This window comes from Onychomys torridus, chromosome 15 (genome assembly GCF_903995425.1).
Source record: "Onychomys torridus chromosome 15, mOncTor1.1, whole genome shotgun sequence".
In the NCBI taxonomy this organism is placed as follows: domain Eukaryota; kingdom Metazoa; phylum Chordata; class Mammalia; order Rodentia; family Cricetidae; genus Onychomys; species Onychomys torridus.
In genome coordinates this window covers 20267212-20294269 of record NC_050457.1, presented here as the reverse complement: position 1 = coordinate 20294269, position 27058 = coordinate 20267212, and the positions used below count along the sequence as shown (strand labels likewise).

At 37.0% G+C, this 27058-nt stretch overlaps 1 protein-coding gene across 2 annotated transcripts in view; it reads right to left on the bottom strand.

Annotated features, from left to right (window-relative positions):
* Positions 1-613: 613 nt before the first annotated feature.
* Cert1 (ceramide transporter 1) overlaps positions 614-27058 on the bottom strand; it is a 107980-nt gene continuing 81535 nt past the window's right edge. Inside the window, exons 9-18 of one of the 2 annotated variants that reach the window (XM_036206753.1) lie at positions 25242-25328; positions 23226-23318; positions 22653-22730; positions 15138-15233; positions 12608-12740; positions 11065-11135; positions 7904-8032; positions 7054-7183; positions 6117-6253; positions 614-3699 (exon numbers count right to left, since the gene is read on the bottom strand). In XM_036206753.1, coding sequence (XP_036062646.1) covers positions 6126-6253; positions 7054-7183; positions 7904-8032; positions 11065-11135; positions 12608-12740; positions 15138-15233; positions 22653-22730; positions 23226-23318; positions 25242-25328 — 945 coding nt within the window. In that variant the 3' untranslated portion in view covers positions 614-3699; positions 6117-6125. The remainder of the gene's footprint in view (positions 3700-6116; positions 6254-7053; positions 7184-7903; positions 8033-11064; positions 11136-12607; positions 12741-15137; positions 15234-22652; positions 22731-23225; positions 23319-25241; positions 25329-27058) is intronic. The other variant, XM_036206754.1, reaches the window with a different exon arrangement.

Here is a 27058-nt window from a genome sequence, read left to right as displayed (position 1 = left end):
GCCAAACAGTGTGATCACTATCCCAAATCAGGTAGTTGACTTATATTAAAAGATCACACTGTTAACACTCTAAACACTAGAGACGAAATGCATCCAGTGCTTTTCAACACAAAGAGACTCCAATGAGTATACTAAAAGCCTACACTTCCCATGACGGTTGTTTTAGAACTGCAGCAAGCAGAGCTGGTATTTATTTCTTAAATAAATGAGAAATTATGCATGCATGGTTAAGAGCACATGGATGAATACACATTACATGTGTGACTCACAGGTACTGTACTTCCATTTTAGAAACTCAGAAACTGTATATGGCTTCACTCTCTAGCAATAACACTTTTAAGTTTAAGTCATAATAAATTCACTTCAATTGTAATCCATTACAAATATACATAACACATATGACAAGAGACTGACAGAATACTTACCTTTAGCACATGCCTGTTGGTTTGCTAACAAAAATTAGGCTGTTACTTCAAACTTTTCTTGATCCATAATGGGGTTACAAATAGGATTATTGAATTGGAATAATTCAAGAAAACTTTTAAAACTACGCAGAAAATTATCTAAGACAGTACCCTGGAGTTAAGGAAAACAAATCAAGCAAGTAAGCATATTTGTCCATAATATTTTAATACTTTTCCACTTTTAAATACTGGTTTTAATTTTGTGATTGTAACATGGAAGATCCAGCTTTTATTTATTTTTTTTAAAAACATCATCAGAATCATAAAGCTATTATAGTTACACTCCACACACTCTCAAGGTACTTTAAAATGATTATGTTTTGAGTCTGTAGATGAACAACGACAACATCCACATACATCATCTGTACGGTCTGGACTGAACACTGGTAAAGTGTCTGATGGGACAAATAACTGATAAGCGTAAAGGTAACCAGCACAATTTCACAAGCATCCCAGCTCAGCCCAGCTAAATTCTCAGTAGCATCTGACACTGATATTGTATCGGTGTGTAAATTAGTCATGAAAACAACCAGATGAGAAAGCCATGTTTCCCTTTTCTTATTTCCTCCTCACACCTCTCCTAGGTCTCCCCTTCTCTCCTCTGCTGCTCCTCCTGTAGTAACACAATCAGATTTCTCCACCTCGACTACAGAGTCCTCCATCCCAAGGGGCACACTCTGCTTTCTCACCCTGTTCACTCGAATGCAGGGACAAATCCCCCACATCACCAACATTTTTCAGGTGTCTACAGGGCAAAAACAATCCAGGGGAATGGAGCATAGGGGGTTGTTTTTTTTTGGGGGGGCTGGAATGGGGGCCTAGGTAAAGAGAAATACCCATGTATGAAGAAACATCGTAAATATTCGGAATGTAGGAGTTAGCCAAATGAAAGTAGTTTTTGAGGGTCTGAATATTATAAAATGGTCAGTGCTCTTCCTAACTTTGCCTTTTTTTTTTTTTTTTAAATACTTTCAGTATTTCTGAACTCAGTTCTAAATCTGATTGGGCAGGATTAACTCCAATGAAGTACGAGTGCAATAACTGATAGGTAAAATGTATCATTTCTTATCTTTTTTTTTTAAATACAAACATTTTCAATGTAACGTTTTATTTACAGAAAAAATTGTAAAAGTATATATCACCACATTTAGTGCAAATGTAACAGGTGATAATTAGATTCAGACACTGCTTCAGAAACTTTGCATATCTTTGTAAAATAAAGCTATCCAATTTAGTTATGAAAGAGTTACTGGTCTGGTTCATCATAGTGACCAGAAATGCAAACGGAGGAACATCTATAGTGGGCATGGAGAGTTTGTCTTTTTTTTTTTTTTTTTTTTTTTTAAACTTTTTTTAAGATTCCCACCAGTGCCTGTGGCAAATAAACTTTCCCTCCCAGCCCTCCCGGTTCTCCCATCCCAACCCCACAGCTGATTGTAAAATAAAGCACACATTTGAGGTATAAACTTCTTTTTTTAAACATCACAATATAAAATGTTACCTGGTGATGTAAACTGGTATGATGATCTGTCTACCTTGCCTTCCTAGCATTACCACCATATAGGCACTTTTCCACAGAGTCAAATTATGAATAGCATTTCTGTAATAAGGCATATTCCATGCACATCATTTAGAGAAAGGTAAATTAAAAAATATAAAAGATTTATGGGACATGAAACTGCGTGCATGTAATGTAAGCTCTAGTTTTATATGTACTTTTTTCTCTCTGTACAGAGTAATAAATATCTTTCTATCTGATGCAAGTAATTCACTTCCAGGATTGTGCATATTAATTGATCAGACTAATCCCATCATTAAATTATCACACCTTGCATTTATCATTTAGATTCCATTTCCATGGATGGAATATATACAGGTCATGTTTTACATGACATGACTTTCTGCTTTACAAAAGGGGTCTGATTTTTGTGTTTCTAAGGAGAGGAACACACCAGCAAAACATCTACAGATGCCTCTGATCTACATAAATACATCTGCTGTAAACACAATGAAGAGTCTGAAGTGGGCAGTCATCTCACCTTCAGTGAGGACCATTCCTTGCCTCAACTCCATGCCTTCAAAGTTTTTCACAGGACTACAACTAAGTCAGGTATTTTACATGTTAGCTTCTTATAGCAGCTAGAGAAAGCATTTCCATTTGAATAGTGTGGAATTGTATTGTTCTGCTGAAATTTATGACCAAAAGGCAAATGGGAGAACCGCTCAGATTTTCTATGTATACCTTTTGATACATCATTTAAAGTGAACCAAGCTAGAAAAACTAACGTATTTGTTACAGAATATTAGAAATATTAAATCAAATGTCAAATTCAAACAGTCGGATTTGGTTTAACAAGTAATACCATATATTCTCTTACAAATTTCAGGAAAAATATGAACTCATTTTATCCTGACCATTGAATTATAAAGTACTTATACCCACAAGAGATGTACAGATGTTTCTGACTGAAGGCAGGCAGAAACAACTTAGGAATTACCAAATTGTGTTTGTAACAAACTGAAAAAGTTAGTAGCACATAGTACACAACTAAAATATATAATAAAAATATAAAGATATCTGGGGGAGAAAATAAAGCTTTTCATTCTTTCTCCATCAGAACCAATGTTCTTCATGGGAGTAAGACTATAGAAAAGGCAAAATCACAGGTCATTGACAGTCCTCAGTTATGAAGAGACACACAACATGAATCCTTATAGAAATCAGCAGCAATAGGTTCTATGATTATACAAAGCAAAAAGTAAAAAACTTCCAGACATAGATGCAGACTGCAGGCCTGGAGGAGCCCATCTGAATATTTGGTGCACAGAGAGCACATGCCTCAGATGCATTCAACTTCTGTGCTTTTCTTTTGTGCACAAAACCTGATACAACTGAGGATCTTAGGCTGGACTGTGGTAAATAAAAAATTCTGAAAAAGTTCCCAAAAATTAAAGCAATTAATTCCTAGTTGTAATTCAAAGTTAATTTTCTTCTCTCCTAGGAGCAAGCAAATAAAAATATAGCCATATACATGTGATTTTACATGTATTTATAGTTACACGCTGAGCGAGGAGATCTAGCAGGAGATGGCTAGTGTTAGATACCCAGCTTTTCTATTGCCATGTTTCTTCTTGGGCCACAGACAAGGCTGTAGATCCTGTGTTCCAGCTTAGAGCACTCAACTGTTTGCTTTCTTTCTCCAACATGGAATGTCACACAGCCTTGCTTCAGTCACTGCAGGAGGAAACAATGGCACATAAAATCTATGCAATATTAGTAAAGCATGAAGACTACCATGCTTCCTACCCTCCAAGTTCATGGAGAAAAAAACAATCTCTATATTTCCAATTATCTTTAAAGTATTTTCATCCTTGTGAATGTGGAATTATTGACCTTATATATTTGCAAATTTATTTTCGGGAAGCAACAGAAAATACAAAGGGATCTTTTGAAGGTTATAGGGGAAAACATATGGAGAGCATTGTCTTCCTCTCAGCTTTAGGTAGAAACTACAATACTATTTTCAAGAACTTGATAATTTTACTTAAGTTATGTGCATGTGTGGGTAGTGTCTGCCTTATTAGAAAAATAAATATGCTCAAACCTCTGGCCCAGGAATTTTGGCTGTCATCAACTCTTGAAAGCACATTCCAAACAATGACTCCCACATTACCAGAATTAAAATTGTTAGTTTTCCTAAGCTTTCAATGCTAGGACCCACTAAAAATACCTTCCATAATTATTGTGAAAAGGAAGCCATGTAAGGTTAATAAGGCTGTTTAATGTATTTTAGGGCTTGACTTTGGATTTTGGAAACAGCATGCTCAAATTGGATTTATGAGAGCCAGGGCCAAATGTAGGACAGTACATCTTCTCAGTGATATTTCTGTATATATACATTATCTACAAACAATATTACTTCTGACATCAGAGATTTAAAAAAAGATTTTACTTATTTCCATTCTATACATGTATAGTCAAGTCAATGAAACACTGCTCCGACCCCAGCACTCTGGAGGCAAATGCTACAACTGTCCTAGCATATTTATTTTAAATGCTTAATAATTATTCTTTTCAGGGGCTGGGGAAATACCCCAGTCAGTAGGGTGCTCATGAGAACCTGAGTCTGGATCAGTGGCACCAAGTAAAAAGATGGACTGTTGCAGGCACCTACAACCTAGTGCTGGTAGTGGTGACAGGAGAAGCCGGGGCTCGCTGGCCCCAGGGAGCTCTAGGTTCAAAGGCACTGCTTCAAAAGAATAGGGAACTGGCAGGTGTAGTGGCACATTCCTGTAGTTCTGGCACTCATTCAGGAGGCAGGGTGCTTCGAGATATTTGATTACACTGTGTAAAGATGTGTCACTGTGAGTGGTTTAATAAAAAGCTAAACAGGGAAGAGAGGGACTGGGGAGGAATCTAGGCACTCAGAGGAGATGCTGGAAGACTCAGAGCAAGTCAGAGGTACAGAATGAAAGAAAGCCATGTGGAAGAACACAGATGAAAAAAATATGGTTTAATTTAAGATGTAAGAGCTAGTTAGAACAAGCCTAAGCTATAGACCAAGCTTTCATACTTAATAGTAAGTCTCTGTGTCATTATTTGGGAGCTGGCTAGTGGGACAGAGAAAGACGTGCTTTAGAGGCAGCAACAGCAGGTGCCTGAGGAACAGAATTCCCACCAGGCTGTGACCTGAGTAGCCAGGCTTCTGCTAGAGAAGTAGGCTGGTAACTGCAGAGTTTCTATTGCTGGCTGAAATAGCAGTAGGTTAAGCCACGTGGTAGAATGTAGATGAAGAAATATGGGCTAATTTAAGATGTATAAGCTAGTTAGAGGGCTGGAGAGATGGCTCAATGGTGAAGAGCACTAGCTGTTCTTACAAAGGTCCTGAGTTCAATTCCCAGCAACCACATCGTGGATCACAACCATTTGTAATGAGATCTGGCACCCTCTTTTGGTAGGCAGAACACTGTATACATAATAAATAAATAAATCTTTTTTTTAATTTTTATTTTAAAAGAGCTAGTTAGAATAAGCCTGAGCTATAGGCTGAGCTTTCATAATTAATACATCTGTGTCATTATTTAGGAACTGGCTGGCAGAACAGAGAAAGACTCATTATAGCAAAGGAAGATGGATCTCTAAGTTTGAGGCTAGTCTCATCTACAGAGGAACTCCAGGCCAGCCAGGGCTGCACAGTGAGATCACTGTCTTAAAAAGAAAAAAAATATGGGGTTGGGGATTTAGCTCAGTGGTAGAGCGCTTGCCTAGCAAGTGTAAGGCCCTGGGTTCGGTCCTCAGCTCTGAAAAAAGGAAAAAAATAAAGTGGAAAGTGGCAGAGTTGGATGCCGGAAAAACTGACCTCTGTCATTTGCACTGTGCACATGACTGAGAAACAACCTCATATGAGTGCGCGCGCGCGCGCGCACACACACACACACACACACACACACACACACACACACACACACACACACACACACACACACTTGACCTTTAGTATAGAGGATTATGTACAAGTCTAGAAGAACACATGCAAAAAGTAACTAGTTTCTGGGAAAGAGTAACACAGGGAGTTGGTACTTCTTATTCTTCACTATCTGCAGAGTAAATTTACAACCTGCTAGCTAACGAGGTTAACAGAGCCCCCATACCTGTTCATACTAAAACAAAATCGGTTTTCCTGCAGTTTTTTCTTGGACGTAAGAAGTAAAACGTTTTAGAAATTTAGGATATTCTCGCTTTGCCACTGCTCTTAACACCGAGGCTGGAGCCCATCCTCCTGGGTTCACTGTAAACAAAGGGAATTAAAACTATTAAGACACAGTTCTCCATCTCCATGTGAAGTCCCCATGTTGGAACAGCTAACATTTCTGGATCTGAAACTATTTATCACTCAATACCACCCCTTCAGGTGGTAAGAGGCTGTATCACCTTCCTAAAATACCCTTGATTCTCCCCAAATACCATGGAACACTAACACAGCAACACTGAAAGCTGTCTGCTTATCAGTCTCTACTATAACTAAGTGGTAACAAGTGTCCCTTTAAACATTTGACTGGTTACAGCGTTGAGTAATGGCAGGCATTGAATATGTGATTAGAAAGGCTGCATCAGGATGCAGATGCAGACCAGGTGCAGTAAGAACCAACACCAGGTCAGAAAGGCTTGCCCAGCATTGAGCTGAAAGGAAGCAATGGCACTGTCAGCTGTTCAAGACTGCAGAGAAGACTCAGAAAACTAAAGGTCACATTCAATAATTTTCCCACTCTTGTTTCTACTTCTAATTATAAATACATTCTACCAGGCAACTATATAATAAAATGCCTCTCTCTTAAAGCCAAGGATATATGAAATAGTGACCTATACATGAAGTTTTAAAATTTATGCACCCAGTCATAACTTTAAAAAAATTCTCATATACTAGTTCTAAGGTAGAAATTCACACACACAGACTTTCAACATCTTTACACAATTCTATATATTAACTTATCTTCAGCTTAAAGATTAGGAAATTAGATATTTTTTTGTAGATGATGGGTCAAGAACCTGCACATTATCAATTAGAACAAACACACAAGAAATACATACCATTAGCTACATACGTAATCTTGCACAGAATGTTGTCTCTGCTTATCTCCTGGTTTCCCTCTGGTGGGCTTACTAAGGTTTGACAAATCATAGCAACATTGATTTTGGCACGGACACATCGATTGTTCAGCTGTCAAAATATACACAAACTAGCATCAGATTGTGGACTATTCCTTATTTTATAATCTCTGTTGTCCTATTATTGCATTAGTTTAAACTTCATTATAAAGTCTCCAGTAAAACTTCCTTAAAATAACTGATGCATACTTTTACTTTATGTGCACAAGTGTTTTTACCTGAGCACACTGTGTGTACAGTGCCCAGAGGCCAGAGAGGACATCAGGTCCCCTGATACAAGTTACAGATGGTTGTGAGCCACCATGTCAGTGCTATGAGTTGAACCTGGGTCCCTTGGAAGAGCACTCAGAGATCTTAACGGCTAATGCATCTTTCCAGCCCCCATTTAAAATCTTAAATCAACAATTAACATATGTCAAATTGATAGACACCAAGCTTTTCCTTCTTCCAAAGTTCTAAATGGTACTATAATCAAGGTAGAAACAACAGGTTTGCAGTAGTTAGTAATGGCTTAAGAGATAACTTTAAGAAGCAAGCTACTTGGACTACCAAACTCAGAAGGAAAGCTAAACAGCTCTAGTGGGGGTACTGATAGCCTTGACACTTGTCTTCAGAAAACACAGGGGCTGTCCTAAGCAATCTAACAAAAAAATCTAAATCACATCAAATCAAGTATCTAGGTGTGGATGGGAGGGAAGTGTGTTTAATTTCGGCTTTATTACATATTTAGCTTTATTTTATAGAATTATATTCATTTCTACACTGTACTCACAGGAGCGCTGTCATGATCCACAGAAAAATTGCAAACTATCCAAGTCTCAGGGTCGTTTTCGGTCAAGGCTGGGATCTTTCGAATAGCAGAAAGATAGAGCACGTCTCTTTGAGAAGCAGGCCACACTCTCTGTGGAAGAATGGACAGTGTTGTGACAATCTGAACTACTTCTGCTCATGTGTCATACAGAAAAAGAAACAAATGAGGAAGCACTTAAGTACCCAAAGCTGGAATTTATCAAACTTGAAGTTGGAAGCATCATAATCCTGGCAAGGATGCACTATGAACAGTCACCAGCTTTCCAGAATATTCAAAGGGGTAATATTCTTTTTCCTTTTAAAATTCTTGTAAATTTGCCATTTTAACTATTTTTAGTGTACAATTTAGTACACTAAGTACAAATTAGTTATAGTCACAATATATGTAACTGTAATATCCCTGAAATTATCACCTCAGACAGAAACTTTGTACCCATGAAGCAACAATGGGCCATCCCACTTCCCAGTCTCTGTCAATGTTCTACTTAGAGAATCAAAGAATTAAAAAAGGTAAAATTAAAAAATAGCTTCTTTATAACACTTCTGAATTAATTTTAAACTATTTATATGAAATATTTCTATTTTAAGGTATAAGAAAAACTATTTACTATAGAAACAACATGCAGCTTATTAACTGGATCTAAATGATAGAAAAACAAACTTCAAATTACTGTTCAAGTTACTTTTATGTCGAATATTTAGTATATGCAGTTGAACTCTGTCCTTATTATATAGTGTCTTTTCTTAGTTACTGAATGCCATAAATGGCTAACAACTCAATGTCAGTACATTTGCAAAGTAAAACTGTTTATCTTTTAAAGACCTAAAATTTCATTAAGTTGGGCAAATCTAGATATGGCAACATATAAAGATTCAAAGTTGTTTTTATACTAACTTAACACTTCATTAGAACCAGGGAACCAGGGGATAGAGCTCAGCTGGTAAATGCTTGCTCATTATACACAGAGGGCCAGGGTTCCATGCCCAGCACAGTTGAAACCATGTGTGCGTCATTCATGCTTGTACCTGAGAGGACCAGACATTCAAACTACACATGAGCTTGAGGCCAGCCTGGAAGACATGAGACCCTATCTCATAAAAAACACGAAGCAACAACAAAGAAACACAAGGCAGGACTAGTGAATCAGATGGGCACAGTGCCACACCTATAGTTTCAGTCACTTAAGAAACCGAGGCAGGAGGATTACTTGAATTTAAGGACTGCCTGAGCAACATGGAGTTCTGTCTCAAAACAAAGACAAACAAAGGAAGTCATGAATTCAAAGCTACAAGGACAGGAGGAGAAATGACTCCAGCTCCTAGACCAGCAGTCATCTTTCATGATCATCAAAGAAGTCAGACTTAATGAAGAAAAATGTTGTAGACTGTTACCTGGTTTTGCTGAAAAGATTACTCTAAAATCTTATTCTAGGAAGAAGACAATAATTGTACTTTAATTTTTAAATTTAGCATAATTTCTTCATTGAATCTTTGGGAATTTCACATCATGCACCCTAATTCCACTCACCTCCCAGTCCTTCACATCCCCCCCTCACCCCTGCAGTATGCCACCCCTCTAAAGGAAACTGAAAAAACAATCCAAGTAAACAACACCTCAAAGAGTGTGTGTATCTTAATTTCTGTCTCACAATGCAGCACTGAAATCCTTTCCCTGTTAGTGTTCAGTATGAATGTAACCTACCATACTTTCTCTCCATTTAGTATTTACTAGGTGCCGTACTTTCAAGCACATGCCTTCCCAGGATCAATTATTTTCTAGCAATAAAATTCTTCTGCCCTAAATTATCAGCCATTTATCTTCATTACACACCACAGGACAATTACTTGATACTTTGTTTACTAAACTTTATATTTTACATTAGATTCCAAAATGTGTATGCTGATTCAGAATACTTGATGTTACATTTGTGGGGGCAGGTAAAGTGAAGCATGCTTACAATAGATAGAAGATATCTCACATAAGGACACTGGGCTCAGGAAATTCATGTTTATTTTTCATATTTAGTTCAATTAGGAAAATAAACTACTCACTGAATTATTATATCATTATATAAACAGTATTGCTTTTGGTGGATTTCTCTACACTTTCCTCTTTTACTTTGCATAAAAGTACTTGGGTGCCTGTGAAATGCTTCAGAGTGAAGGCACTTGTTGCTGGGTCTGATGACCTGGGTTTGATCTCTGGGGCCCAATTGGTAGAAGAGAGAATCAACATGAACTAGTGGGCTGCCCTCTGACCTCCACACATATGCTGTGGCACATACACATATATAACACTAACACATACACACAGTAAAAAAAATTACTTGGCATTTTCCCAAAGGGAAACAGCATAACAAACAAACAAACAAACAAACAAACAAAAAAGGGCAAGAGAAGTACTATAATAACTCAGAAACTTTAGATATATCAAAAAGCAGAGGAAGAATTAATATAAAGGGAATCAATTTAAATAATGTTTCTGTGTGCTTTAATATTATGACCAATCTCTCAACTCTTCCTTGTCTCCAGATAATCTAGGTAGATAAATTCCTATCTTTATACGGTTAATGCTATATTCCCTCACCTTCATTACTGTCATAGGGAACTGTCACTTGTGTGTATTTGATGACAGTCATTTGCAGGGTGAGACATGAAAGAGTATTTAAATGAAGTCCAGAAGGTTCTTTTCTAGACTTTTGATCTACACAGAGAGAAACTAACTATAGATCTTTATCCAGGGCTGCTTCTAGACTATTCCTCAGATTCTTACCTCCATATATTTCTGTTCTAAAAGAACTGATAACATTTTCAAATATATGGCATTCCTGAGGCTGTAATAAAGTCTTTGCATCTCAGTTGGATTTACTGTCCATTCCTTTAATCTCAGCACTTGGGAGGCAGAGGCAGTCAGATCTCTGTGAGTTCAAGGCCAGCCTGGTCTACACAGTTGAACAGCCAGGGCTACATGAAAAGACCCTGTCTCAAACAAACAAACAAAAAATGTCTTTGGGTCTTTTTGTGGGATTTAAATTTAAATTCCTGCCAAATTTTACTATAGTGAAATCTGTATGTTTGAGTCTGAATTATTGGTACTTTGGGGACAAATGACAAGATCATTACCTTGTGTGTTTGATAAATGATGATTGCATTATCAGCTAATGTTTCCACCACATGGAAGTTTTCTATAGTAGCTGAAATGAAAAGAATCATATTAGCAGCTGAAAAAAAGATGTATTTCATGTTTTAGAATGTAGTCAATTCACTTAAGATGAGTCAGTTACAAACAATATTACGGTAAAACAAACAGGAACTTGCATTACCTAGACTAAATCTAAAAGGAGGAAGCTAGTACTTGATACTAGGGCTAATGCTGTGAGTTGTCCTTCTATATGCTGTGAATGTGTGTTGCTCTCATTAGTTGACAATAAAGTAGTTTTGGCCAATGAGGCAAGACAAGGCTTAGGTGGTACAATCAAACTGAAGACAGAGGTGAAGAAAGGCAGAGTCAGGGCAGACATCAGATACCCGCCAAGAAGCAAGACACAGTAGAGAATGAGGTAACAAGCCATGAACAAAGTGGCAAAGCACAGATAGAAAACATGGGTTAATTTAAATGTAAGAGCTAGCTAGTAATAAGTCCGAGCCATCGGTCAAGCATTTATAACTAATATAAGCCTCTGAGTGGTGATTTGGGAAGTGACCACAGGGTACAATTGGACATACAGGACAGAAAGGACAGAAAGCTCCGTTTCTTACAGGGCTACAAATTTACTTTCATTCTACAGAAGGTAGCTGTGAGGCCTAATTACCAGGAAGTTTTCTTCAGTACATTATCTTCCACAGCAAGACAAGCAGTTCTAATCATTACTGTATTACCTTGGCTGAAATATTCCCTCATGTGACTCCTCTTGCTCACTTAACTTACTAGTCTAGTGTGTTCTAGTTTGGCATAGGTGATTATATTTGTGAGGAACAAATGCCAAAATGCCAGGGATAAATACCTTATGGTGTTCAGAAATAATTATATTTATGAATTGTGAGTCTAAGAACACATATATGAAAATAATTCTAACCTGCTTACAGTATGATTCATCTGGTGATTTGTCACAGAAACAAGAGAGTTTGGGAAAGAGTACATGGATGAGAAATCTCTCACAGCAATCCTGACTTTTCTACTAACTTGCTCTGTCACCTCTCATAAATCATTTGATACAAATGAATTTTCTTTATTTGTATGGAAAATACTTATCTATCATGAGATACTATTAGTGTACTGGATGCAGTGATTTAATATCTTAAGTGTTTTACATAGCGAAAGGATCTACTTAAAAGTATTGTCAGGCATTAGTTGTATGTACATACCTGTAATCATACAACTTGGAGAGCTAAAATAGGTACTAATAATCCAAGGCTAGCCTGACAAGTAAGATATGGGTCTGTGGAGGTAGCTCAGTGGTGGAATAGTTGCCTAGCATATGTGAGTACCTAGGTTTGATTCCACTACCAACACTTGCAAATGAAATTATGGTATAATTAATGCAGTATACAATTCTTTTCATATTCTCTACAATGAGTTGGTAAACTATCACATACAATCAGGTTTGATTTGACATTAAGTTGAAAATGAAAATAATTATTTGATATATTAATGATGATAGCTTACTTTCCCAGTCATTGCGAACATCAACATTCCAAAAGTAATTGCAGACCTCGTGTCCTGTAACACCTTTAACTGCATGGGTAGCTTTCAAAGGATCCAGAACAATCCCATTTTCTTCGACTTCTCTTCTGTATACCTAAGGAAAACATATTAAAAAAATAAAACCCAATCGCTTGGCTCTTGGGCATTCTAGATCAGATAGCCTGCTGCTGTCATGCAACACATCCTGTAATGTCCCTTCAATAAAATTCTTGCTGTTTTGCCAAGATAAATTTTAAAAAGTTAGACTCTTGAAGTACATCTTGAAAGTATGTTTTCAAGCTGAGCTGATTTTGCAAGGCATGGTGGTATGCGCCTGTGATCCTAGCACATGAGAGGATGAAGCATGAGGAGTGCAAGTTCAAGGCTAGCTTGGCCTACACAGCATGTGTGAGGCCAGACTAGGCTACATACTAAGACCCTATCTCAGAAGTGTTTTTTAGAATTGTAGTTATGAAAATCTATTTATAGAACATATTTTGCTATAAGAAATTAAAATTTATACGACAAAGACACTTCAAAATGACAAATCCAAGGTAATTTCTCTCTCTCCCTTTTGCTCTCTCTTTTGCTGTCTTTTTGAGACAAGTTCTCACTATGTAGCTCTAGCTGTCCTAGAACTCAGTATGAAGACTAGACAGGCCTACAACTCAGAGAGATCTGCTGTGGGATGTCATTCTGTATGCTGTAAATATGTATTGCTCTGATTGGTTGATAAATAAAATGCTGATTGGCCAGAAGCCAGGCAGGAAGTATAGACAGGGTGTGGAGATGAGGAGAATTCTTGGAAGAGGAAGGGCGGAGTCATGAGTCGTCAGACAGATGAGAGGAAGCAAGATGACAAGGCAGAACTGAGAAAAGGAGCCAAACCACGTGACTAATCATAGATAAGAATTATGGGTTAATTTGTGTGTTTACTTGGGGAATGTGAGTGGGACACAGGAAAACTTCCAACTACAGAGATCTACCTGCCTTTGCCTTCTGAGTGCTGGATTAAAGGTGTGTGCCACCATGCCCTGTTCTAGGTAAATTTCAACCATGAAATTTACATATAGGATGGATGACTAATACATATTAAAAATAATATAAATTAGGATTATGAATCAAACATTCTCCAAGGCTGTTTCACATAGCCAACAAAGTCAAACAAGCCTGGTTAGAATACAGTATCAAACACACTGACTTAATGCTGCTTTGTTCAATGTTACATCCCCAGCATCCGGAACAGTATCAGAAACACATTAGGTATTCATTTTGTTGAACAAAACACTGGAAGCAGAAATGGCAAATGGATTATAAACACAGATTCATGTTTTTATTTTTTAAATATTGAGGCTGTGTACCCTAAGTGATAAGTGTAATCCATTATTTGAAAATTACAGTTTGCTACTTTAGAGAAATCTCTGCTAAATAAAGAAATGCGGCAAGAACAAGCTGCCCTGTTATGGAGTACTTATACTTGAAAGTCTGTCTTGGGCCACTGCTTCTTGACACACTTTTTATGAACATTATCAGGACTACCAATTTCATCCTCATCAAACTGGAACTTACACTTTACAAATTTCTACATTCCAAGTTTACACAACTATTAAGTTTATTCCTGATCCTCACTAAAACACACATCAGTCTGGCTCTTCTACCATTGCTTCCATATTCTACTGTAGGTCTTGATCACATTGTGATTGACACTCTTGAGTTGTCTTTCAGGTCTCTTGTTTAACCTCTCTAAAATGATATGCTACATAAAGTAGAAAACCTTTTGCTATAGAAAACCAACTTTCGCATTGGTGGCTTACTTTATGACTCTGATAATAGAATCCCAATTTCTGTCTCTAATGTTGTGGGTTAGAGGAATGCCTTTTCTCTACTCCTCATTACAGGTAGAAGAACTTCACTTAGATTATTAAATACTCCTGGTTTCTTCCTTCATGTCTGCATCTCCAAAGAATAGTGTTTTATTGGAACAGTGAGTGTGGGGTGGGAGACAGTATATATCAAAGAGAAGAGAAATAAAGTAGTATCTGGGGACAACATTTACCACATTTAAATCAAAGACTGAAAGAAATATCTAGGGGCTGGAGTGATGGCTCAGCGGTTAAAACCACTGGCTGCTCTTCCAGAGGACTCAGGTCCAATTCCCAGCAACCACATGGCAGCTCACAGCTGTCTGCAACTCCAGTTCCAGGAGATCAACACCCTCACAAAGATATATATGCAGGGGAGGGAGGGAGGGAAGGAGAGAGAGAGAAATAGATAAATAGATTTAAATAGGGGGTCATCAGCTGATTGAGGTCTCTTTTACATACAAACTCTCAAATTTTACTTTCTCTGTTGTCTATACAAAATAGAATATTACACTTATAGATTTATATTATGATCATAAATCAATGAATAGAAATGAAGCCATGCTACTTCCCAACTGTTTTAACATTTTACTACTTACTGATATCAGCAGCCTTCACTTAGCACCCCAAATAATTTGTGTGAGAATTACCTTCATTTCTCCTTCTTCTACAACCAGTTGCCAATTTGCATCACCACCTACATCCTGTAATGAATAATTCATGTGGTTCTGTACCATTTCTTCAACCTTGAAAAGAAAAATAAAGCCATGAGAATTCACATGTAATAGGTAAGTCACTATCTTTAAAACAGAATGGTATTGCTTACTTCAGTTCAGAAATAGCACGCTTACAAAGCTGAAGTTAGTAAGTTGTACATGGAGAAGATGAGTTTAGTCATATTTCACATATTTGGGTTAATGGAGTAGGTAGGGAAAGAGAAACGCAGGAAGATTTTTGCTTCACTGAAGTAACATGAACTTTGGGCTATGCATCCTTTACTAAAAATACAGAGATGATGTCCTGAAGCACAGATCATGGAACACTTGAGGACAAAACACACACACACAAATCATCTAGTCCCAGTGTCCCTATATTTAAGACTCTATTCATTCATTTATGCTAGCACTTAAACATAACCACTTTTAAATCTATTATTTCAAAATGCCTACCCTCCATCCCCTTTGCTACTGAGGACTGAAACCTATACATCTATATTTGTCTAGTCCTACTAAATTTTATTACTGGTATATAACTGAGGTAAGTAAAGAAAACAAAATAAACAGCTCATATTCTCAGAATCCTAATCCACTTACTTAGATAATTTCATGAAATGTACTTAACGAAGTCACACAGTTTGAGATGTTTTTTTAAAAAGTGGAGTGTTAGACAATAATGCCAACACATTAATCTTAGTAATAAATACATAAAGGAAAACAGAGTCAGAAAATATTTACTATACTCATATTTAAAAATTTGCTCTGAGTCTAACTACTTATTGCCCATAAAGTCTACTGTGTTTGCCAGGCATACTTAGCAGGAAGCTGGTTTATACATTTTGAAATAAAGGTTTGAGACATAAACTCTTAAAATATCAATATTAGTTAAAAGTTTTCTTTATTAAAGGATGTCATAAATATGTTATAGAGGTGTATACTTCTGTTACAGCAAGCTTTCTGGATCTTAGAATACATTTTTAGTTACTGAAAGTGGGTGAAGTTTTAAGCATTTCCTGATTTGGCAATCATCCAAAAAGTTTGTGATAAAATTATTAATATGGACTCCAAAATCTATCAAATACTAATAGCATTTTAGTACTTTACTCATAATTCTTAGGACAATGTGAGTGATCACGGATTTTATAGTTGAGAAACTTGTTTACCTAATAGCATATTCTGTAATTTTGTTTTTTAGTTGTGACCCTTAGTGTTAAATAGCTGAGTCATCTCTCCAACCCTATATTCTGACATTGTAAAAAGCTTTAATTAGAAAAAGAAATCCCACAATCAATTAATCAAACAAACAAAAACGTCTAGGTGCTGACTAGAAAAAGCCGTGTGCCTCTTAACTCTGAAATCTGCTTTGAGCAAGTCAGTGTGACTAATGCAGAATTCCAAGTTACAAATATATCAAAGTGATTCCCACAGGAACAGAGAACTGTCACTTAGTATGGAAAAGAAAGCCAACCCAGCCACGTTGTCTTGATTCACCTGTCTGTCACACTAACTAGAGGAACTTTTCACTTTTTTGAGATTCTCAAATCTACGAAATGTTTAGGTTTGAAAAATGACTTGAAGCAAGAAACTGGGAGTTTTTAGAGACATAAAACCACACTACCCAAGGCTTACAAGTGAAGGAGGCATGTGGAACATACTTAATGGTAGTAAAGAGTTAGTTTCCATACTTCCAGTGCCATTTATAATTCTTTTGTCATAACATATGCAAGGTTGGGCTTTTCTACAGATTATTTCTGAAGCAGGTATTTCAAATGTTTGCAAAGAGTTTTGATTTGCATTTTATACAAAGGAAACCATATGTAACAGATATAGTCTGACAGGAGAGAGCACCATTGTAACAACGTAAAGAAATCAAGCTGAAGACTATCTTTCTAGACAGATTTTCAGAAAGAAAATTACCCTTAAATCAAAGTTAACTGTTGTCTACAGACAGTTTTAAGTCTTGTTTTTGTTTTTTTGTTTTTTGCCAGGCAGTGGTGGTGCACACCTTTAGTCCCAGCACTTGGGAAGTAGCAGAGGCAGGCTAATCTCTGAGTTCGAGGCCAACCTGGTCTACAGAGGGAATTCCAGGACAGCCAGGGCTACACAAAGAAACTCTGTTTCAAAAAACCCAAACCAAAAACGGCGTGTTTTATTCTGGCTAAAGTGTGCTTGAAAAATCTGACAAAGAAACAAAATCTATCTCGTAATGTGCTCCCAGGATCTCAAACTGGAGTTATTACAGTTTTATAGCTGTTATCACAGAATACCCCATTCAGTGTGGCTTCCTTGAGATAGTAACATTTGAGTTAAGAAACGTGTTACAAGTAAGTATATTTATTTCATTAAAATACATTCTATGCTCACTACAATGAAATATAAAGTAGCCAAGAGTGACTACAGAAACAGTGACTGGTGCACCTGTGGCCACTGACATTTCAGATCTAACTTAGTAATCTATCCAGTTTACCGTGCATGTATTTACTGTCATGAGATGTGGTGATCTAGGGAGTTTGATGGCAAGCCAACACCACTTTACCAGGATCAAACTTTGATATTCCAGGAAACAGTGTTACTAGTAATAAATGCTATCACAACCACCCCCAAACACATTTTATTGGATTATTTTATTGGCTTAAAACTTTTGTTTATGTTGTCTGCATTAACTGAAAGTCAGAGGACAATTCGTGGGAGTCTGTTTCTCCTTCCACCATGTGGGCAGCACTCTGGCTGCCAGGCTCCCTGGTTGAACAGGCTCCCAAGTGTTAATTAGGTAAGTATCACTACAGAAGTCATGCCCTTGATTCTTTTAACCTAGAGTGGAAAATGAATCCATCCATAGTTCATCCTACCAATGAACTATGAAAAGTGGATATATACAAAATACAGGAAAAGCACGAAGGGACATTACTCCAATTCCAACTTTTTTCTTCCTACCTTCATCCAAAACATTCAATATTAGGATGCTACTAAATTTGGGTTTTTCTGAAATTGTTAAAGACAAAATTTCAAAGGAAAAATTGTCCTTTGATGGTACAAACAAAAATCTAGAAGGGCTCAAACATGGTTCTGAATTCTTTCTTACTCATTTCAGAGGAAAACAATTATTCTGTTATACAGTCACAACGTCACAGAGGGGCTTGTTGAATAGAACATTAATAAATTAACAGAGCACTGCTACTCAAAAGAAAATGGCTAAATGAGCTGATTCACTGAAGAAATGCAATAGATACAAGTAAAAAACAGTGTGTGTAGCCTGTAAGACTGGCATATGGAAAAGAGCAAACAAACAAACAAAAAAAACAAACTATAAACCCAAAACCAAACTAGCCTGGAAGTATAAATAGGCCCAACTTTCCTGGTGAAAAAATTTTCACTAAGAATAAATATAACTTAGACATTTTCATGGCCTTTGTCCCAACAATTTCACTTCTAGGAATACATGTGAAGTGAACAGATGCGTAAGTATACAAAGATTTATATAAGAAGTCTAATCCAAGGATGCTCACTATAATAATTACAATGAAAAAACTTAAATTGTTCAATATTAGGTTGGGTAGGCAAACACAATATACACATATTTATGTGTGTGCATGTAGACCTGTATTTATTAGTGGGGAGTGAAGTTATTAAGTACACCTTTAAAAAGATTATGGAATAGTTTATTCCATATGGAATTATCTATTTTGGTAGCAAAAAGGTAATTATTAAAGTGTATATTTATCAACATATGCCTGTTTGTGTGTGTGGAGAGTGTGTGTGTGTGTGTGTGTGTGTGTGTGTGTGTGTTTATGCGTGTACATGTGTGTGGAGCTCAAAGGTTGACACTGTTGTTTCCCTTTATAGTTCTGCATGCTCTTTTTGAGAAAGGGTATCTCACTGAACCTAGGGTTCAGACTTGGCTAAACCATGGGCCTTGCGTCAAGCTCCAGGGACCCTGCTGCCTTAGCTGCTCCACACTGGAAAAGCCATTATGGGCACCCTAGTTTTTAAATGGTGCTGGGACTCTGCACTTAGTCCTCTTGCTTGAAAGACTGTACTTTCCTGACAGCCATATCACAAGGCCCTGCTTTTATTTTCTCTTTTGTGGCGCTGGAGATTGAACCAGAGTGTGAGTAACCACTAACATGTCTTAGCCAAGGCTTTTGCTATTTCTTTTCTTTTCTTCTTAAATGTGGTCTCGCTAAGTTATCTAGTTTTCTTTTCTTTTCTTCTTAAATGTGGTCTTGCTAAGTTATCTAGTTTGGGCTCATGAGGTTACTCTGCCTTGGTCTTTAAAGAAGCTGGTATCAGAGGCATACTGCACCATATACAGCTTGTATTTCCCATAAATACGTTAATAAGAGTGTCAATAACGAGGATGGAGAGATGGTGCACTTGCTGCCAAGACAGATGAGCTGAGTTAATTCCTAGGAGTCATATGGTAGAAGGAAAGGAATTCTTTCAAGTTGTGCTCTGACTGCCACAAGAATTTAAGAGATTATCAATAATGACTTATTATCTAAATTTAATTTTCTTAATTTTTAATTAAAATTTATTATTATTTATGTGTGTGTTATGTATGTACCAATACACATGTGGCGATCAGAGGAACATTTTCGAGAGCTGGTTATCTCTTTCCATCATGGGTTTGGGGGGAGCATACTCAGGTTCTCTGGTTTGTTCAACACGCTTCTTCACAGACTGAGCCATCTTGCTTGTCCAGTAGGACATTTTAAAAATGGAAAGAATAACTATTAACTGGTCAGTGACGTTTTAGTGATATTTTGCTTGTTGGCTGGTGCTGGGGATGTAAGCAGGGCTGTAGCATGCTATGCTAGTGTTCCTCCACTCATCCACAGCTCCATACTTGGCACGTTACTGACAGAGAGAACACACTGGCATATTTTTTCAATTAATTACAAAACAAAGACTTTGACTACCTAATATTTTATGGAATTCCATAGAATTCCTTAGTGTATATGAAATGCATTACATAAGGTAATGTAACAAAACATGTTTCAAATGTTAGTAATTAACCCAACAGCTTATCCTGAATACACTTAAGTCTACTCAGTATGCAGAAACTGTACAACGTTCCAAATTTAATTTAGTTACTAGTGTCATTTCATACTGAGTTAATTGGTGATGAGTTCTCCAGATAACACTCTCAGCCAGTATTAACTATAGAGCTAGATCTTTGCCAGACTCCTTGTTATACATAACAGAATTCAAAGTCAGCAATCTTATGAACTCGAAATTCTTCATTCTAAAGATGCTGGAAAACATAAGCTACAGTTTAATTGCTAGAACTCATACTTGCTAATGACAACAAAGACAAGAAATACTTCAAGATTTCAATACTATTTTCTTCTTTTGTTATATAAAGAAATACACGATTAAAAGTTGAAATAGGACCTGATTAATCATATAGCACCATATACTACCAAAAAAAAAATCTACCAGCAAAATTAATTTCTCTTAATTTATGTACACAAGCTACGTAAGTCTTATAAAAATATGGTTGCACACTTAAAGGCTTTTAGCTATTGCCTGACTCTATAGCTAAGGTTCAGGTGTGAGTTCTGAAGCCCAAATTCTTAGGCATCCTTTATCACAGATTTACATTTTTCCTCGCCCTTAGCCCATCTGCTTTGACTTACAGCCTACATAACCCAACATTTCAATAATGATGGATTTCAGTTAGTCTATGACTTTCTTACTTTTCTGTGTGAGTACACATTTTTGCAAATGCTGTGGAAGCCAAAGAATAAACCTTACACACTATGCCTCAGGTCCTGTTCACCTGTTTCCCATAAAAAGGGTCTCTCACCCTCAGGTCCTATCCACCTGCTTGCTGTAAATAGAGTCTCTTACCGACACAGAACTCGCCCCGTAGGCTAGACTGGCTGACCAGTGTGCCCGTGGTCTGAGAGCACTGGACTCCTAAGTGCATGCCAGCACACCTTCCTTTTCATGTGGACTATGAAGAGTTGTGGACAAAGGCCCTCAGGTTTGTGCAGGAAGCTCAGCAGCACCTGTGCTATCTCACCAGCTCTAAAATTACTGTTTTAATGAAAGACAGGGCTTAGCAAAATAAACCAAGGTCCTTTGCTATTAATCTACTTTTGTTACTTACTTCGTGAATACATACTTTTTAAACGGCATGCAAAATAGATAAAGAAATAATAATAACAAGGATATTTAGTTATGTGTGATTATGATCAAGAAATGATAAATATTTTCTCAAAGATATTCAAGGAAAAAAGCTATCAAAACAAAAAAATGCATTTTTAAGTCCTTTTTCCTCTATTGCAGTTAAAAATAAATTCAGATTTAACTTGTATATGTAACATAACTGAGATCTGTTTTAAGCTATGACTTTAAAAAAACTGTACTGGAATCACCACGGGAAAGACATACAGTTATCCTGATTAGCTCAAGTCAGTCCTGTGAATATAATGCCAATAAAGGTCAGTCACTTAACACTTAACTATGTTCCTAGGCTCCAGCTAAATCCTAGAAGCTATGTACAGAGAAGCTACACAGCTTCCTCAAATGACACAACCAGGCTTTACACCCAGTCACTGTGACTAGACAGCTCAGGCTTGTAACATAATATAGTCCCAAAAATGCAACCACCCATAACAATACAAAACTGAATGGCAAAGTTTTGATAAAGGTTTCTAAGGCCTGGGAATGAAGCTGAGTGGCACAGAGAACACATAAGCATGTTAAGGCTAGGGGACTAATCCCCAGCACCATGAATGCACTAAAAACATATTTCCTCTCTGGCACACTATTCTTATTTTGAGGGCAGAGACTGCACATTCAGTTTACTATCTTCGCTCCCAATCCCTTAGTGAAGAGAAAGAAGCTCAGAACCAACTTCCATAGATTTAGCAGATATACAGGGATATTAGCCTACAGTATCCACAGGTTTGAAGAAAATATAGCCTGTTCAATGAATTTAGTAACATAACAGTAATGAGACAACCTTTAGTTAAAGTTATTATTATTTTTTTTTCCGGAACATCACTGAGACATTTAAAATTAGATCAAAAGTGAGATTGTTAAAAATCTGCTTTTATGATATAGACTATCCTATATTCCATGTCCATAACAGTGTTGAACCTGGAAAAATACAGTCATTACATGATGAATGAAAAACCAGGTTACTTCTATATATTTTAATTCAATTGAAAAATTTCTCTGAGTACTATCTTCCTTAGGATAAAATTCCAAGCTAATCATAGCATGGGGATACAAAATAAAGGGGTAAAAAGAAACAAACCATGCAATGCTGACAAAGGAGAATTATTTAGAAGATAAGAAAAGCCTTTTTAAAATTTGTGACTATTTAAAATTCAACACCCAAACAAGTGGCCCGATCAACGGATTGCTAAGAAGTGGGCAAGCAGGCAGAAATACAGCAAAGAAGACTCAAGTCCACTCTATATATTCATACAGTACCTGGGAGCTGAATCTGTGAACATCGTCAGAGGCACTGACTAGATCAATGGAAGACATGGAGGAAGAGCGACTATAGGGCTACCAGAGACAGACAAAGAAAAAACCAAGTCATCAGAACAAAGGCACAACAGAGCATTCAGTACCAACTTGCAAACACAAGATAAAGAAAGAGAAAACAAAGCACTATATGAAACAGGCCCAGCAGCAAGTGCTGACTTCACGCACCTACTATGTATTCTGCTGCAAACTCATTCCAAAAAGAAAGAAGTATGTCCAAAAACACAAAGTACTTAACCTCAAGGAAGGAAGCAATCTTACTGCTGCACTGTAGTAACTATGCCCACTCTCCACTTCCTATCTCACCCCTCCATTTCTACCTTAAAGAAAAACAAAGAATGTATGTTCAGAACACGACTTATAAGTTGTTTTGGAGAATGTACAGGGACTATAACAGTACAAAAAAACCCTTGCTATTAAATTCATGGAGAGATGAGAAAACTTATACTACAGGATAATGCCATGAACAATGAGGAATGCTGCAGGCATTCTTTCAGTAAACTGTCATTTGCTTACCTTTTGTACAAATCTATGACTCCCAACAGAAGAAAAGGCATCACCGGATGGCAAAGATGTAGTCCAGTGTAACCTGACCTTCTCGCTCTGTGACTAAGAAAAACATATGTTAAAATGAGATGCTTCTGAAGTATATTTTACAGCCTACAAATGGCTTCTATAACCTGAATCTAACATTTTATTAGTAAACATGTTAGCAATAATTACTGATTTAGGGAGCTACTCTACAGACACAGCTTTCCTCAGTCCTGACACTTACTTCAGAGATCCCACATCTGTCTCTTTCTGCTCTACAGATACTATATTAGGTCAGGGAAAGCTCTTTTATAGTGCTCTCACCCACTACCTCTACAGTATCAATTCTCATGAGTCAAGGTTAGTAGTACTGCCAAATTTCTTTTAGCTAAGCTCTGGTCAAATCATCTCAATTATTCTAGTGCATCCAGGACCAGCAGGTCTGGTCCATAGAATGATGTCATCAGAACCAATATCACTGTTTGCTTCCCCTCTGAGTTCTTAAGATCATGTCATGTATGTGTTTTTATCTCCTTTCCATGAAGGCAGTTGGCTTCATCGAAGTATCTAACCCTGTTAACCTCACACTTGACTTCCAACCTCCTCTTCAGTTTATCTGATTTCTTTTCACACATTCAAATATTTGTGTTTGCACTCATCTTTTAGCTACACGGAAGACAGATGGTAATTTCTACTCAATGATGTCTTGCTGACCAATTCATGTATCTTCCATTTTGTCTGCAAATAATTTAAACTACAAAATGTGGGATGGGGTGTCACTTGGAGAGAACCTCTAGAGTGGCTGCTGTTGAAGATCACACACTGAGAACAGAGAGGGAAATGACCTTATGGACCACTGATGTTCACTACTTTATAGTATTTTCACACCATTTTTATCTTTGCCACATAGACAGAGATATAAAATGAAGAAAAAGACTGGCTACTATTATTCCCAAACTAACACATTCTAGAAAACAAACAACAACAAAATGATGCTAATTCAGGGCATACTTTAGGCTTCTAAGAACCACTTTAGGCTTTCAAAAGCACACATTAATTGGGAATTAGAAGTTCTCACTCTTAATTGAAAGCACTGTAGTACCTTTTGAATAAAAAAACAAGCAATAAACTTTACAGATTAATATGGAATGAACTTTTAAATTACTGACTTAAAAATATAAAGAAAATAAGTATGAAAAGCAGATAGATTATTTACCATGAAGGAGTTACTCTTGGCTACTTAGCCTAGCAAACTGACATAATGGATACGTTTGAAGTATAAAAATAATACACAAATGATACTCCACATCCAGGTTAGTTATGTTTGCCTCCAGAGGCAGTTTCTACTATAAATAAGACAGTTTGAAGGGAGAGTCAGAGATGAGTAAGTAACATTTACCCTTTAGTACCATCTGGTGGTAAAATATGGTAACTGAATTGTAACAGAATTGAGACCAGGAATCAAATTTATCTTGAAATCAGAATCTAAATATTTAAAAGATTCTTTCAGTCAATTTCCATGAAAGGAACTGGGTATAAATGCTGTGACTTCAGTGATGACTACAAAAGATGAAGCAAAGGGAAAGTGAGGAAGAACTGAAGGTGAAGGCTGTAAAGGCAATAAATGAGCTAATAAGAAAAGCTGATGGTACTAAGGCTAAAAACAAAATCCCTTAAGCCTGTGAATTCAGATGGTACTTGAGAAGACATTTAGAGAGACCCTTCAGATACCAGAATGGTTAAGGCTGAGTTCTTTAAAAGTAATAGAGTAATAGGTAGAACATTTCCATTTAAGTTCATATTAACTATGTATACTTATTTTAAATAATTAATGGCTTTTTTGTTTGGAAATTATAATACAAAGGAACTGATTCACAAAGATTCTTTAACACTTATGATAGCTAATACTTTGGTTACATTTAGTTTTCCAATTCTATAAAAAGACATCAAGGAACACCTGTGGTGTTAAAACGACTGTGTTTGGAATGTGAGTAGATGTACCTGTTCCTCTATTTTATCTTGTCTGTCAAGAGCAGCTTCAACAGCATCAAAGAACTCCTCCTCGTTAATCAGGCTGTTCGGACCTTCCTAGATAATAGACAAGAAACAAACAGCAGCTATTTACTTTATTTAAGGAAACGGGGACATTGACAATTTGGTATTACTTCTGAGAGGAGAAAGCTGAAAACTGACCTATTACACATTTGCTGAGCAAATATTTGTGGATCAGGAAGCATACCAGTATAGTACTATCCACAGTGGTAACACATATTCTCAAAATTATATTATCATTAAATAGCTCATCCACTATATTTTTTGTTTGTTTTTGTGAAACAGGGTCTCATTCTGTACTCTACATTGTCCTAAAACCCACTCTGTTGCCATCACTGGCCTTATAGTTGGCAGCAATCTTCCTTTCTCAGCTTCCTGAGTACTGGAATTACAGATTCAAGCCTTCATTCATATCAGGTACATTTACTGTTTCAAAGTTTAAGGTCTATAACACAGATTACTGAACTGTCTGAATCCAGTCTGCTTTCTACTTTTCTATGGCCTGTGAGCTAAGAATTTCAATTTTATAAAGGTGGAAAAAAAATAACATTTTATAGCATATGAATTACTTGAAATTGAACTTTTATTGCCTATAAAGTTACATTTGGCCATACTCATGTTCATACTTTAATAAATAAATTATGAATAAGATAATTAAAATTGTAGAAACAGGGCTGGGAAAATAGCTCATGTGTAAAGCATGCATGGGAACTTGGGTTCAGATCCTCAGCACCCATGTAAATACTGGGCTCAGAGGCACATGCCTGCAACTCCAACATTAGGGGGATAGAGACAGGTAGATCCCAGGGCCTTGCTGGCCAGCCAATCTAGCCAAAATAGTGAGTTCTGGGCTCAGTGAGAAACTGTCTACAAAAATAAGGTAGAGATTGATAGAGAATACCTGATGTCAACCTCTAGACACCACACCTGTACACACACATAACTGACAAGGAAAAAATAGCTTAAAACTTCAAAAGACATGAAGAAAAGTATAAAGACAGATAATAGTTTACTTGGTAACTACATAATTTTTTTATTTTTGCTTGCTTTCATAATGCCAAGACTTAAACTTGGGATCTGGTATATGCTAGGTGAGCATTAGCGATAAATTATATTCGTTTGCTGTGAACTGTTCAGTTTAGAATTAAAATTCACAGAGATTTTAAAAAAAATTGGACTAACTTACATATTTAAAAAAGTTATTTGAGACAGAGTTTCATACAGCCCAACTTGGCCTTAAACTCCTGATCTTCCTGCTACTAACTCTCAAGTGCTGTGATTTCATGTCACCAAGGGTGGTCCATTATTTTTCATTAGAAAAAAAAGATGAAGGTGTGCTTTAAATAGATGGAATAAAAATATTCAACAAATGGGTGGGAGAGATGGCTCAGTGTTGAGAGCACTTGCTGCTCTTGCAGAGGACCCAGGTTCAGTTCCCAGCACCCACATTGTGGCTCTGAAGCTGGCCAATGAGTAATCAACAAGGCTTTCCAGACAGACTCTTTTATTTTTTTTTCCAAGACAGGGTTTCTCTGTGTAGCTTTGCGCCTTTCCTGGAACTGGCTTTGGAGACCATGCTGGCCTCGAACTCACAGAGCTCCGCCTGGCTCTGCCTCCCGAGTGCTGGGATTGAAGGTAGGTGTCACCACCGCCCTGACAGACTCTTAACTCTACTTTCATAGCTTGTGGGGAGCCTCCTCCTCCTTAGCCTCGCTGTTGCCGGGATTACAGCCACTATATCTGGGTCAACAAGATTTTTAAAATTC